General features: G+C 46.3%; 1 protein-coding gene across 2 annotated transcripts in view; it reads left to right on the top strand.

The window, feature by feature from the left end:
* The first annotated feature begins 2,782 nt into the window (after positions 1 to 2,782).
* SERPING1 (serpin family G member 1) overlaps positions 2,783 to 14,131 on the top strand; it is a 16,739-nt gene continuing 5,390 nt past the window's right edge. The window contains exons 1-6 of one of the 2 annotated variants that reach the window (XM_069107683.1): positions 2,783 to 2,889; positions 3,488 to 3,577; positions 4,926 to 5,493; positions 9,851 to 9,985; positions 11,203 to 11,406; positions 12,542 to 12,687. In XM_069107683.1, the coding sequence (XP_068963784.1) occupies positions 3,515 to 3,577; positions 4,926 to 5,493; positions 9,851 to 9,985; positions 11,203 to 11,406; positions 12,542 to 12,687 (1,116 nt within the window). In that variant the 5' untranslated portion in view covers positions 2,783 to 2,889; positions 3,488 to 3,514. Of the gene's footprint in view, positions 2,902 to 3,450; positions 3,578 to 4,925; positions 5,494 to 9,850; positions 9,986 to 11,202; positions 11,407 to 12,541; positions 12,688 to 14,131 lie in introns of both variants that reach the window. The other variant, XM_069107684.1, reaches the window with a different exon arrangement.

Raw genomic sequence — 14,131 nt, 5'->3', positions numbered from 1 at the left:
AGGGCACTCCATTCAGCCTTGGTTGGGATACACATCTGGAAGGTACCCATGTTTGCTGGATTCATTGTAGTAACTGCCTTAAAGTGGATGTAGATGTGAAGAGTGGTAGGGTTGGAATCTGGGTAGTGGTAATGAGAAGCTGTCTGGATCTTGATACCGGCCCTGGAGTCAGGAGGACCAGAGTTCAAAGCCATTAACACACACAAAAAAAAAAACTAGCCGTAAGACCTTGGGCAAGTCACCTAACCCCAATTGCCCTATATTACCTCCTCCAAAAAAAAAGCAGGAGAAATCACATGGAATAGTAAAAATAGTGATGGATTTGGAGTCAGGACACCTGAGTTCAAATCCTAACCCAGATAATTATTAGTTGTGCAATCTTAGGCCAAGTCACTTCCCTTCTATGAACTTCATTTTTCCTTACCTAAGAAATGAGAATAATTCTTGCATTCTCCATCTCACAGAGTTGTTGTGAGAAAGCTAATTTTATTAATTTCAAAGCACTTAAAGAAATGTGAGTTATTATTCTGATACCCATCAGATGTTCTCTTGTCAACCTTAACCTGCTGCTGAGTTTACTTTTCATTAATGATATTTGTCAACCTGTCCTCATAAATCCTGAGGCCATTCAGTATAGTTTAATAGATTCCCCAAGGGAGGGAAAAAAAGAAAGAGGAAAGAAATCAAGAGAGCTTCTTATCCCTTTTAGGCTGAATTCTGCAGATTATTAAACCATTGGATACTACCTACCCCTGCCCTGAGCCCTTTGAAATCTGCTCTCCCAATAACAGACTACACTTGACTTTCTTCTCTCATAACAGAATTGTCACTTTCCCCCGAAGTTGCCATCATTTCCACTGCACTTCCTCCTTACTGGTCAGAACTAGATTCAGAATAACTTCTCCTTGGCACTTCCCCCATTTTTTTAAAGGACAAACAAATCTAGGCAAGTCAGGAATTTCTAAGCTTCTTGGTTTGGCTTTGGGAGAAAGCTCAAAAGGATACCTGGATAACTGAAGCCCTTCATTACTTCTATATCACACTTCCATTCCAGGTTTCTGATCTGTTCCCCAAGTTCTTCAACGAATCTCTCCCTCTGTTCCATCATTCTGTAGTACATTCTCTTAGCAATATAGTTTCTGTTTCTCCCCCATATTGATTTCCCCCCAAATATTCTCTGCTATGGTTCTTGGATTTTCCTCATCTCCAGTGCCATTATTTCCTTGTCCCTTTTATCTGATCTATTTCTTTGTGATAAGGCATATCCTTCCAGAGTCATATTCCAGTAGAGTCCCATCCCAACAAGGCATAATGATGCTTATGAGCAACTTTGCCTCCTTGCATTTGGATCTCTAATTCCCCAAGTTCCTTATGCATTTGTGCATTTGTATGTCAGTACCTGAAATGTCAGTACCAGGCAAACTCCTTCATGTTATCATAGGTTCTTAGATCTAGAGTTAAGAAAAGCCACAGGGCTCATCTATTCCAACCCTCTCATTTTACAAGGGAGGAAAATGAAATCCAGGGAAGGGACATGACTTGCCCAAGGCTACTCAGGTATTGCTGGTACTCTTCTTGGATACTGGCCCTCTGTGAATTACTGGCCCTCTTCTTCTACAGTTCTTCCCACATTATACCTGCTCCTGTCTCTGGTACCAGGCTTCGTAGATATATGTGGGCAATTTTCCTTCTCTCTCCCCTTTTCCATGAAAAATTCTCTTGATCAGATTAGTAAGTCTCCTAATAAATACTTTGACAGACCATTGCTAAGTATATTACATCCTAGGTCAAATACTTATTATTCCTGTATGTTTAACTGACCATTTTCCTGAAGGTCTTTGGTTTTAGTCCCAAACCTGGCAATCCTCAGCAATGATTTCTGTGTTCCTCCTGATAGCATCGTTTGTCCCCATGAGAATTACCAAGAAAGAGTGAGTAGTGGTCACTAAGTATGACAAGTTTGGCAGGCGCCTAACCAGTACTGGTGGATTAAAAGCTAGAAGCACAACCTCTGACTGGTTCTACCAATCTACTGGGGACATTGACCCGTAATAGGCCACATAGGGCCTCCCATTCCATTTCTCAAATGGCAGTGAATACTGGGATACACAGAGATTAAATGAAGGGCAGAGGGGCCACCAGAGCAGATATCTTTCCAGAGGTACTGATCAGCTCCCTGGGGAGCCAGTACCTTGGTTTATTCACTGACATTGAGCCACACTTTGTGGGTGAGCTTGGAGAACCAATCATTTTGTTTTCATCTCCTCTGGTAGATAGAGAACAAATCCAAAGGTCAGGACCCAGCCCCCCAGTTTGATTATCTGGTTTACTACAAGCAAAGTTCTGTGCTCTGGTTTTGCTTTACAGTAGGATAAGGAAATCACAGAATTAAGAGGGAAAGTGTCAAGAGATCATTTGATCCAACCATCTTGTTTTCCAGACTTGGAAACTGAGGACTAGAGAGGTTAAACAACTTTACACAGGTAGTAGGAAGCAAGATTAGAATTTGAACTCAGAACTCTCAACTTCAAATCCAGTGTCTTTTCCACTAACTGAATTCCTGGTGAAGAAAAACAAATTTCTTGCAAACGGTGGCAATGGTGATTCTTCCATATTGGGTGTGTGACCTCGTGCAACCCAGAGGGGTCCTAGTTGCATCCTTGGCCTTCAGCCAGCAGGTTACAAACTGGGGCCCCCCACAAAGTCCTCCTTCAGCCCAGCCTTATTTACAGGAAATCACAGCAGAATCAATCATCCTTAATTTTTAACAGGCCAGGCCAGTGTCCAGGGCCAGCCCATGGCTAGGGCTGGTCCTCTCCACCCCATCTGGGTTGGACTCTGGGGTCACTCTTCTCTGAAGCTGCCCACTGATCAGGAGCTGGGGAGCAGGTTTGTCGCTGGGCTAGGTGGGAAAGGTAACCTGTGCTGGTTTTGAGGAGAGGATGGCCTCCTGCCTCTTCATTCTCAGAGGCCCCAACCCATCCTGTCTCATCCTCACAGCTGTCCCTAGGGTTTTTTCCTTGGAACTTTTCTCGACTCCTCTCCTCCTCCCCTGTGCCCCTCAGGCCCCTCAGCTCTTCCCCCACCCCATCCCCACCCCGCCTAATCCAGGGCCCCATCTCCTGCTGCCCAGTTTCTGTTTTCTGCCAGAGCCTGGACCCCCTCCGCTGAACAGATGGACAGAGACCCAGGCCTGGGCGGAGAGGAGGCGGGGAGGTGCAGGGTTGGGGTGGGGTGAGGTGGGGGTAGGGGAGAGGGAAGGCCAGCTGTGCTGGGAAATGGAAGAGATTACAGGAAAACAAAACCGAGGGGAGGGGCCCTAGAGGGGAAGGCCCAGGAAGAGAGATCTGGGACGAAAGAATGAGGAGAAAGGAGGGCTGAGGCTGCCCGGGGCCCCACCCCCAATCCCCAGTGCCCCAGGACCGGAGCCCGCCCCTTTGGTCTCAGCAGGCGGGGGACTGACCCGGGACCCCCGGCATTGGTTCAGCAGGTCAAAGCGGACAGCGACGCCCAGATGGCAGCCCGGCTGACCCCGTTGCTGACCCTTCTGCTACTCTTTCTAGTAGCCCGAGCCTCTGTAAGTGCCCCCACCCCAACGCACACTAATCTGGGGGTGGAGGGAGGGAAGGAGGCGGGGTAGGGAAGAAAGCACGTGATGAACTCTTTGTGTTCAGACGGGGAGCACAGAGCTCCCCGTGGCGCAGTCCCCGACGCGTTGGATCTATGGGGCATCCCAGGCTGTGCGAGCTGCATGGAACCTTTGGGATCATCCAATCCGACCTCGACATTTACTTACAGGGAGGAAAAAAGACCCAAGAGGGGAAGAGACTTGTCCGGAGTCACACAGCTCGGTAGTGGTCGAGCCCAGACTCGGACCCGTTACTTAGGCCAGCAAACTTAATACTCCTTTCACCCCTCATGCAGTCACCGAGTTCAAGTTTGGCTCTGCCTCGACTAGCTGTGTGACCTTGGACAAGTCTCGTACAGTACAGGGAAGAAAAAAGACAGAATCAAACAAAAACAAACAAAACCTTAGTTCCTGTTCTCCCGGAGCTCAAGCAACATTTAAAATATGTGCCAGGACGTGTGGTTTCAGACCTTTCCTGATACAAATCTGCCTGCCCCAGAAGGTGGGCGGCTGGCCAGCTGTGTATGTGTATTTAGGGGTGAGAGGTGAAGGGGGATGGGGGTGACACAAGACCGTGGATCAGCTATGCCTCTGGACAGTAAAGACCTGGAAGGAAGTTTAGCTTTTAATGGAAGAAAATGCTTCTTTGGAGTTGGGCCTTTGAGCTTTGGAGCCCCCTTCCATCTCCTGCTCACAGGATAGACAGAAGGCCCATCATTCTCAGTCCCCACCTCCTGTAGGATCATGCTGATATATTGAGTCCTACCTGAAAGAGTCCCCAGAGAGAGCCTATCCTGGTCCATCATTCCTCACTGAAAGTTTCAAAATGACAAATTTAGGAAAGGCTCATGGACTTCCAGTTGAAGGAGACCATAGAGGCCATGTAGTCTAACCACCTTCCCTCCTCCCCCCAAGGACCTGAAAGGTCAGGGATTTGACTGAGGGGGCAGAGCTGGGACTTGAACTCATGTTGTCTGTTTCCGGAGCTAATGTTTTTTACACTACAGTAGGCTGTTCGATGTCAGGACTAAATTCCTAACAACGAGAGTCATCTCAAGGTAGAATGGGTTGCCTTTAAAGACAGCAGGTTGTCCCTCATTTGAAGTTTTCAAACAGGCTATTTGACCACTTTTAAGGAGTCTTGTGTCTTACGAGGTTTCCCTTTTAGATATGAATTGGACTAGATGGTCTCTGAGGTCCTTTCCTGATTTGAGGCTGATTATATGAGCCTTCCCATGCACGGGCTTTAGAGAGGTCTCCAAGACTCAACTTTTCCCTTTCTTCTGGGTATTTGAAGGTGGACCATGGTAGCAGAGAGGAGCAGACAAATAAGAATGGCATATCATTGACCCAGCCAAGTGGAAAGGATGAGTCAGAAGCTGATCTGGATAAGCCTAAAGGCCACATCACATTCCAGAAAGGGGCAAAATTTAAAAAAACCGGAGAGGAGATTGTAGAAGTCTACACAAGGTCAAGCAAGAAGTCATCTGTGGAGCCCTCTACCAAACCCCCTTCAGAGCCCCTCACAGAACATCCCACAAAGCTTCCCACCAACCTCCCAACTCACACACCAACAGAAGATTCCACAGAATCCATGACCCAACCAACTACTCAATCCTCTACAGAGCCCCCCACTCAACCAACTTCCCAGCCAACCACTCAGGCCCCTCCTGAGCCTACCTGCCTGGTTCCTGACACTTCCTGCTCTGAGATCAAGACTCAAGAAGCAGAGAAGATGTTGGGGGAAGCCCTGACAGACTTCTCCCTGAGGCTTTATCAGACCTTTTCATCAGTGAAGAAAGTAGACTCCAATATGGTCTTTTCCCCATTCGGCATTGCAAGCCTTCTCACCCACATCCTATTAGGTAAGGGCCTCCCTGGATATTCCCGCATCTTAGCTACCCCTGGTATCCTCATGGCTGCCCCAATCTCAACCATACTGTATGGGATCACACCCTCTACTGCCATAACAATATGTCTCCAAGAGGAAGTCTTCTAAACAGAGGTGATTGCCTCAGCTACTAACCTATTCTTGTTCGTCTAATTTCTTGAGCACCGCCTGTGTGTGGTGTTGTCTGCTAGGAGTTTCAAGGGATACCAAGATGTTATCCTTGTCCTTAAGAAGCCCATAGTCTAGTAGAGGAGAAAAGCCATGTACACACATAACTACAGTGTGCATCAGCATATGGTGAGTATCCTGTAAGTGGGACAAACAAAGTGTTATAGGGGACCAGAGGAATGAACAGCTGGTGAGGTCAGCTTCTTGGAAAATGGAGCAATGTCATTAGACCTGGAAAGAGGAATATAATTTAAATAAGGACAGGTGTGGGGTAGGGAGAGAAGGACATTCAGAGAAGCATAATAGTACATGAAAGAGTACTGGATCTGGGTTCAAATCCTGGCTTTGCTACTTTTTAGTTATGAGCAAACCACATCATGCCTGAATTTCCTCATCTCTAAAATGAATATGATAATAATCCTCCCACTGCCTCCTTTACAGAGAGGTGAGTGGCTGACCTAAAGCTTAGGGTTACTCCAGCCCACCAGACGCTAGACTTCATCAATGTGATTAATCACTCCAATGATGTAGATAGCAATCCATCCATGCCCGTCCAGGCCATGCCACCCTCATCCACGGCCTTCCACAAGCTTGGCACAGGAGGTCAAACCAGCATGCTGGGGGCTTTGCTACAGTTCTCTCTGGTTATCCTAGGAAACAACTGTTGCTATGATATTCCAGGCTCTCCTCTCCTCACCTCTCCTTCCCCTCTCCCTCTCCCTCTCTTCTCCATCCTTACCTGGGAGTGCTCTGCCCAGTGGACAGTATCTTTTGATGGCCAAAAGCTGCCTTTTTTTTCCTTTGGGTTGACTGGCTAAATTTCTTTCTGAAAGACCAAGCCTTAAACCCAATTCACTCTGGAGCTCATAGATTGGACTATAGGTCCCTGCCCTCCTAGCACAGAGTGAATGTAAATACTAAATAGTAAATGTTTCTCTTTTGGCCAGGAACACTGAGGATCTTCCCCTCCAAGTTTGATATTTTTTTTCTTTATTAAAGAGGTCACCCCTTGATTAACTTTCCAGGCCTACTCACTAAATGGGCTTACCTCATTCAGAGTGAGAACTTGAAAAGACCTTAGCCTACAAGGACCAGGGTCTCCCAACGCATCCCATGCCATCTCAAGTCCTCCTGATGAACATCTGGCTGCTGGACCCAGATGGCTCTGGAGGAGAAAGTGAGACTGGTGCCCTTGCCCAGCCCTCCCTCCCTCCAATCCAAGCCAACTGCCAGTCAGGTCATCTTCTCCCTGACGCCACGGTCCTCTTCCAAAAACGTAGGGCAAACACAACAGCACAGCAATTGTTTTATAGCCAGCACTGTATAAAGGGCACAACAAGTCACCTGGAAGCAGCTCACCAAATTACAGACCTGGTGCCTAGAAGGAAAGAGCCAGCTTCTAGAGTAGGGATCTGTACCATCTCGTGTTTCCTGGACCCTCTGAACTAGGCGTGAGCATTCTGGTAAAGCCTGTCTCTCCTAAAGTGTGCTTCATTCATTCCCTTACTCATTCCCTACTATTAGAGTTTCCCCAGCCAAGGGCTGGGTGGCCACTTTTCCTTGCTGAGAATGTTGTTGACGGTCTTCTTGAAGTGTGACTTAGATGAGATGTCTCTAAGGGCCCCTCCAACTCAGATTCTGTGATTCATTGAAAGATGGGCCGAAGAGGACAAAGAGTAGAGGCTGAGAGAACTGTTAGGAACCTGTTTTAACAGCCTCAGTAAGAGGTGACGAGTAGACCTAGCTCAATGGACAGAGTAGAGAGGAGGGATGTTTTTGAAATTCATGGACATGTAAAAACTAAATACATTATATATATATATATGTGTGTGTGTGTATGTATGTATACACACATATATTTACATGTACGTGTTACATATATGCATACAATGCATATATACACATATATCTTTATCTTACTGAGGATTTCATGGGTGCAGGGAGCTCTTGGTAAGGAATTTCCTTTACCAATGAAGGCTGGCCCTTGATTTACCACATATCTCCTTAGAGAGTCAGTGAGAAGTTAGGTGTCTTGTCCAGGGTCACACATGTCCAGAGACAGGATTTGAACTTGGATCCTCTTGACCCAGAAGCCAGCTTTTGTCTATACCACATTGCCTATTGAGATTAAGATGAATAAAAGTAGATGCATTGTATCTTTTTTATGAAAAGGAGAGAGAAAGCTGAAGAGAGCTTTGATTTGGATTTTGGCCATGTGAGTGGAAAGGAAGGGATGAACTGTGGGAAAGGGAGAATCAAAAGGGCAACCCTTCCATAGGTAGCAGACCTGTGGCTTCTTTTTTCTCTCCCCCCTCCCTCCCCAGGGCCAAGTAGCTGGAAAGCAATTCAATTCAGCCATCTTTTTTTTAAATTTCCAATGAGAGATTGTCACCTTCATTTCCCAATAAATCCCTTCCCCTTCCCCACTCAGAAAGTGTGAGGGGAAGTAATTCATCTAAACAAAACCCCACATAGACCAAGACTGACATTCCACACCCATAGGTCCCCACCTCATATCTCTTCTTCAGGGCCAAGCCTGGTAATTATAGATACACAGCATTTTATTTTTATTTTTTTCCCCATCAAAACAATTTTTATTAAGTACTCACTATTTGTAAGATACTGTGCTTGGTACTGAGGATACTGAGGTAAGATACTGCATGGAATCTTCTTTTAAGAGTTTACAAGCCAATGAAGGGTGAAAACGTGGGCAGAAAGAGCAAAGCCCAGAAATTTCAAAACGAGGTGGGAGTATCAGGAAAGGCTTCATGGAGTAGGTAGCATCTGAGTTGGGCTTTAAAGAAAGAGAGGGACTTTAACAGATACAGAGACGAAGAGGTAGGAATCCATTCTAGTCTGGGGAGATGGCTGGTGTGAGCAAAGCCATGCAGACAGAGCTCAGGATGAGAATGGAGCATGGAGAACAGCTCAATGTATACTTCAGAGGAATGCTGGGGAAGCGAGTCTCGCTTCTTAGCAGAGAGGTGCTGGATTCTCGCTGTGGAGAGACACATATTTGCATACATGGCTTCTTCTTTTTCTTGTACTTTACCGTATCTTTGTTGTTGTCGTTACAAAGGTAACTCCTACTGGGTCTGAGAAAACAGTCCAGTTTGGCTGGAATTTTGATTTCGTGAAAGGGAGTATTATGGGATAGGTCCACAAGCTTTATTACTGTACCTACCAGAAGCCAGGCACTGTCCTAGGTACTGACAGTATGAAGATAAAGTGGAAAGCAGTCTCTGCCCTTGAGAAGCTTACAGTTTAGCTGGGGATGCAACTCTTTTATATCAAGGCCTATACAAAATAGAAGGTGATTTTGAAGGAAAGTCACTAGCAACTGGGGGCCTCAGGAAAGAATTCTGATAAGAAAATAGAACTGGAGTTAAGGCCTGAAGGAAGCAGTGGAGGTTATAGCTGGCTCATAGAGGGCCTTGAGCAACAGGATCAAATATTTCTGCTTTCTTTGTTAGGCAATGGGGAGCCACTGAAGGCTTCTGAGTAGAGGAGTAACATGATCCTAGCAGTACTTAAGTGAAAAAGATTATTTGGGCAGCAATGTGGAAGATAGGTTGATGCAGGGGGGAGTGAAGAGGAAGGACTGTATGCAAGAGATAGTGCCAAGATAGGAATGAGCCTTCTCAGCAGTTAACTAGATGCAAGGATTGAGTGTGAAAAAAAGAGTCAAAGGTAATTCCAAGGTTGCAACTCTAGGTAACTGGAAGGATGGTGGTACCCTTGACAGGACTGGAGGAGTTCAAGAGAGAGACCAGTGTAATAAAGAAAATGGGGGGCTTGGCCCTACACAAGCTCAGTTTGAAATCTCAGCAGGGAATTCACCTGGAAACCTTCAGTACCTAGTTGGAAGTGTGTCATTGGAGCACTGGGGAGAGATGGAGGGGAGAAATATGGATTGGGGAAGTCATCTACTTAGAGGGTAGAGCTGAAACTGAAAGAGTGGAGGTGTTCACCGAGTGGGAGAGTAAAAGGAAGAGGTTCTAGCCTTGTTGGGAAGAGAGAAGTTTCAGCTTTTGACCTTTTCCAGGGCTTCTCAAGAAGTCTCCATATAGCATGAAAATAGACCCTCTTTTGTGGCCTGTCCTAGCCTTGACTCCCTCCACTCTAACAGTTACTAATCCTCAACCATGTCTCATCTACCCCAGGGGCTGGAAACACCACCAAGGGAAACCTGGAAGATGTTCTCTCTTATCCCAAGGACTTTGACTGTGTCCACCAAGCCCTGAAGAATCTATCATCCAGTGGCTTCATCTCAGCTTCTCAGATCTTCCACAGTCCTGGTGAGAGGCCATCAGCAAGGGTACAGGCGTCAGCTGCTGCCCACAGCTGAAAAGAGCTCTAAGCGTTCTCAGCAATACTCAGGAACTGCTGGATATTGGTCCTGAGTATCTGTTGAGGTCCCAGAGGTGGAAAAGATGGGGAGGTGTAGACATGATAAGAATTGCTAAACCAGAGTGCAGGGCTTTTGTGTATGACAGTGAATGAATGAGCATTTAAGTGCCTCCTACATTCTAAACATTGTGTCAAGAGCTGGTGCTAGAAATACAGTAGAAAACTGCCCTTGAAGAGTTTACATTAGAATGGTGGGAGATAACACATAGGGCAGTGGTAGCTAGGAAAGGCTACTTGACCTGGGAAATCACGGAGGTGTTGAGTAGAGTCGTGGGGCAATCAGTTGACATACATACTCTTTCTAAAAGCATTGGTAGTGTTCATTTGACTACCATTATCAGAGTAAGAGGAGGAAGGGGCAGGAGCCAGATACAGACCACAGCATAGCAGGAGGCTAGATGGGAAGGAGCATGATTGGGTGCCAGCTAGATAGAGTGGGCTCCCATCAATCATGGCCCCAGGAAGGGAGATCCAGAGTTGAGTGGCTTTGCTCCTCTAGGGCACAGTCTCTAGAGATCCAGTTTGGAGGGTACCAAAGCATCAACACAGCAAGCAAGGCAGGAAGATTGCCAAGGTTCTTGTGGCATACATTAGGAAGATTGGGTGTGAGCCCAAGGGAGTGGGAAAGGCAGGGAGGAGGCGGGTGTGTTGGGCTGAGCACTAGACTAGGAGTTAGGAGACCTTGTAATCCAAACCTTGCAGCTTTGGTGAAACATGAAGTTAATACGGAGACTGGGAGGGTAGGGGTGTGGGGACAGGAAAAGAAAGGATTAAAGATTGGACTTAGATGAAGGAAGACATCCATTCAGATCCTGCCCATGAAGGTTTCTTGTCCCTCAACTATGAGAAAAGGATAACAATAATGTTGTTGTTATCTCAGCTCTGCTCCTAACTGATTGACTCTAGCAAACCCCTTGTGCCTCAGTGTCCTCAGTGCTGAAACGAAAGAGTTAGACTAAGGTCCCTTGCCAGCTCTCATTATTCTCTGGTGTAGGAAGAGAAAAACTAGCCCATACATGTGTTCAGCTGAAGGCTACCCTGGCAAGAGGCTAAGGAGGTTCCCTCTTCTCCTCTCACCATGGCCTGCCCATTGGCATTTTCCCAGACCTGATTCTAAAGAAGAACTTTGTGAATGCCTCCCAGACCCTGTACAACAGCCAGCCCATGCTTCTGAGCAACGACAGTGGGGAGAACTTGGCCTTGATCAACTCATGGGTGGCCAACCAGACCAAAAATAAGATTGTCAACCTCCTGAGGAGCCTGCCATCAGAGACCAGGCTTGTCCTGGTCAATACTGTGTACCTTAAAGGTAAGGGATAAAATAGGAGAACTCAAGTAAAACCCACGATCGGTTTCAAAGCATGATTTGAACACCACCTTCCGCTGTTGCCGGCCATAGGAGGCCATGTGACACACTGGATTGGTTACTGGGTTTGGAATCAGGAAGACCTGGGGTCAAATACTTCCTCTGACTTTCTAGTTGTGTGACCCTGGACAAGTTACCTCATTTCCACATTGCTTATCCCTAATTACAAATGAGTGGAAATCTGTATTTGTGGGAAAGTTCCCACACCAAGAGTTCTCTAGGACAGTGAAACCCCAGAACCTTTAGATCTTTTTTTTTAAAAGCAATCAGGGTTAAGTAACTTGCTCAAGGTTACACAGCCAGTTATTTCTGGGTGTGGTGCTGAGTATCTGAGCCCAGATTTGATCCCCAGGTCATCCCGACACTGGAGCCGGTGCTCTTACTCGCTGAGCCACCTGGCCGTCCCTAGATCTTTTTATAACTTTGTGTTGCTGGCTCCCTGGAAGTTTGGTATGAGCTGGAGCTCCAGGATCAACCCCTTCTCATCCTAGAATTTCTTCACAAGTTTGTCCTCCCCTCCACATTTTGTCTCAGAGCTAACAGCTCGATCACTAGCAACCCCCCTAGAAAGCCTTACATGCACCTCTCCTTCCAGAGGCAGCTGGATATGATGCAAACAGCATGAGCTCTGGAGTGACTTGGCCTCAACAGTCCCCACTCTTGCATTTGTGAGCTGTGTGACTATGAACAAGTCATTTATCTCTCTGAGCCTTAATTTCCCATGTTTAAACTTTGGTAGAGCGGGGAACTCGGTGATGTGAGCATGACTTCCAACCATGCAAATCCCAGTCATCTATCAATGGGATACCTATTTGAACTAATTATGTAATTAATTTGATTCATTTAATTAATAGTTGAATAGGCCAATTATTTAGTTTTACTTTTAAAAGTTACTTAATAATTTAAAGTAAATATTCCATTTATTATTAATTTAATAAAAATTTCCACTTTTGTTGGTATGAGGAAATACTTGGAAAGTTGAGAGTGGCATAGAGATATGAGCCATTAGTAAGACTTTCTCCACACAAGGCCCATGTTCCTGCCTCTGTCTTCCCACTCTCTCTCTTCTTTTCTTCAGCCAAATGGAAGGTGACATTTGACCCAAAAAAAACTTCCCAGGAGACCTTTTACCCCAAATCCTCCAAGGTGAAGGTGAAGGTGTCCATGATGAAGAGTGAGAAATACCCAGTGACCCATTTCACAGACCCCAACTTGAAAGCCAAGGTGAGAACAAAGAGTCTTGCCACCAGCCATCTCAGCCCTACGCTCATCTCTGGGGCCCTTTTGTATTTCCTATTTTCTTAGACATGGAGGGATCTTTCTGCTCCAACCACTCTCCCCCCAGAACTATAGAGTCTCATACATCCTCTGGGCTCCCTCCTCCTCCTCTTTTTCTATTCTGCTTTTTATAACTCTCTTCTCTTCAGTAGTTGCCTGAGGAAGGTAGGGATCCCTGGACTCCTTTACCTCTCCAGAGACAACTGGGTTCACATGAGTCACATTGAGACTCAGTATCCCTTTCTGGCCAAAATACAAGGGAACCCAGAAGACTGAGAAAGCTATGTGTCTATGTGGTACACATATATTTATATGTGGGCATATATGTGTGCACACGTGTGTGATGCCCTCAATTCCTCAACAGAATGAGGCTAGCAAGTACAGTTCACACTTCCAAAGTGCCTCTTTCCTCTATGAAATGCAAGGATCATTATCCCCATTTTGCAGATGAGGAAAACTGAAGTCGCTTGTTCATAGACACACAGCGAGTATCAGACCCTCAAAAAGAATCAAGAGGGGCAAAATGAATGTGTCCTTGTCCCAGACACAGAGAAAGTGAGCAGGGTTCTGTTTCATTACTTCCGGTGTGCCTAGCACCGTTCCAGGTGCTATTGGGGCTACAAAGCATGATTCACTTGGGGAAAATCAGAGGTTCAGACATGAGTAGGGAAGGAGGAGATGGTGTCCCTTTTACAGGCCAGCTGGATTAATGCAGACAGGTCTTGTAGGTGATCAAATTCCAGAGCTGGAAGGGACCTCCAAAGACATCTCATCCAAATCTTTCATTTAATAGATGAGGAAACTGATGCCCAGGCAGGGAAGAGACTTACCCAAGGTCATACTTGGCAGGAAGTCCAAGAGTTAAGATTCAGAACCAGGTTTTCTGGCTCCTAAGGCTGAAATATTTCACTTCTACTACACTTCTTCACAACAACCAGTTGACATAGACAGTGAAAGGCTGTCACCCCCATTCTGCAGATGAGGAAATTGAGCCTTAGAGAGTAGCTCATGGTCATGCAGGTAGGCGAGGCTGGAGCTTAGACCAAACAGAGGTTTTCTGATACCAAGACATTACTCTTTCCACTCCCACCAGCACCACTAGCCACAAGTGGGAAAACATTTGGACTGTGGTTAAGTTCTGGGGCAGGGAGTAGTAGCCTGTAAATGCGGGAGAAAGGCTCAGTGGAGAGGGAGAGACAGACAGAGACACAGAGACAGAGGAGAGAGAGACAGAGAGACAGAGACAGAGAGGAGAAACAGAGAGGAAAGAGACAGAGAGACAGAGAGAGGAGAGAGACAGAAAGAGAGACACAGAGATAGACAGAGACAGAGAGACAGAGGAGAGAGAGACAGAGACAGAGAGGAGAAACAGAGAGGAAAGAGACAGAGA

Source organism: Petaurus breviceps, unplaced genomic scaffold (genome assembly GCF_028583685.1).
Source record: "Petaurus breviceps papuanus isolate PSGF00001 unplaced genomic scaffold, PetGlider_PUasm1.0 90195, whole genome shotgun sequence".
NCBI classification, from domain to species: Eukaryota; Metazoa; Chordata; class Mammalia; order Diprotodontia; family Petauridae; genus Petaurus; species Petaurus breviceps.
Note: the sequence above shows the minus strand (reverse complement) of the source record. Positions and strands in the feature narration are given on the sequence as shown.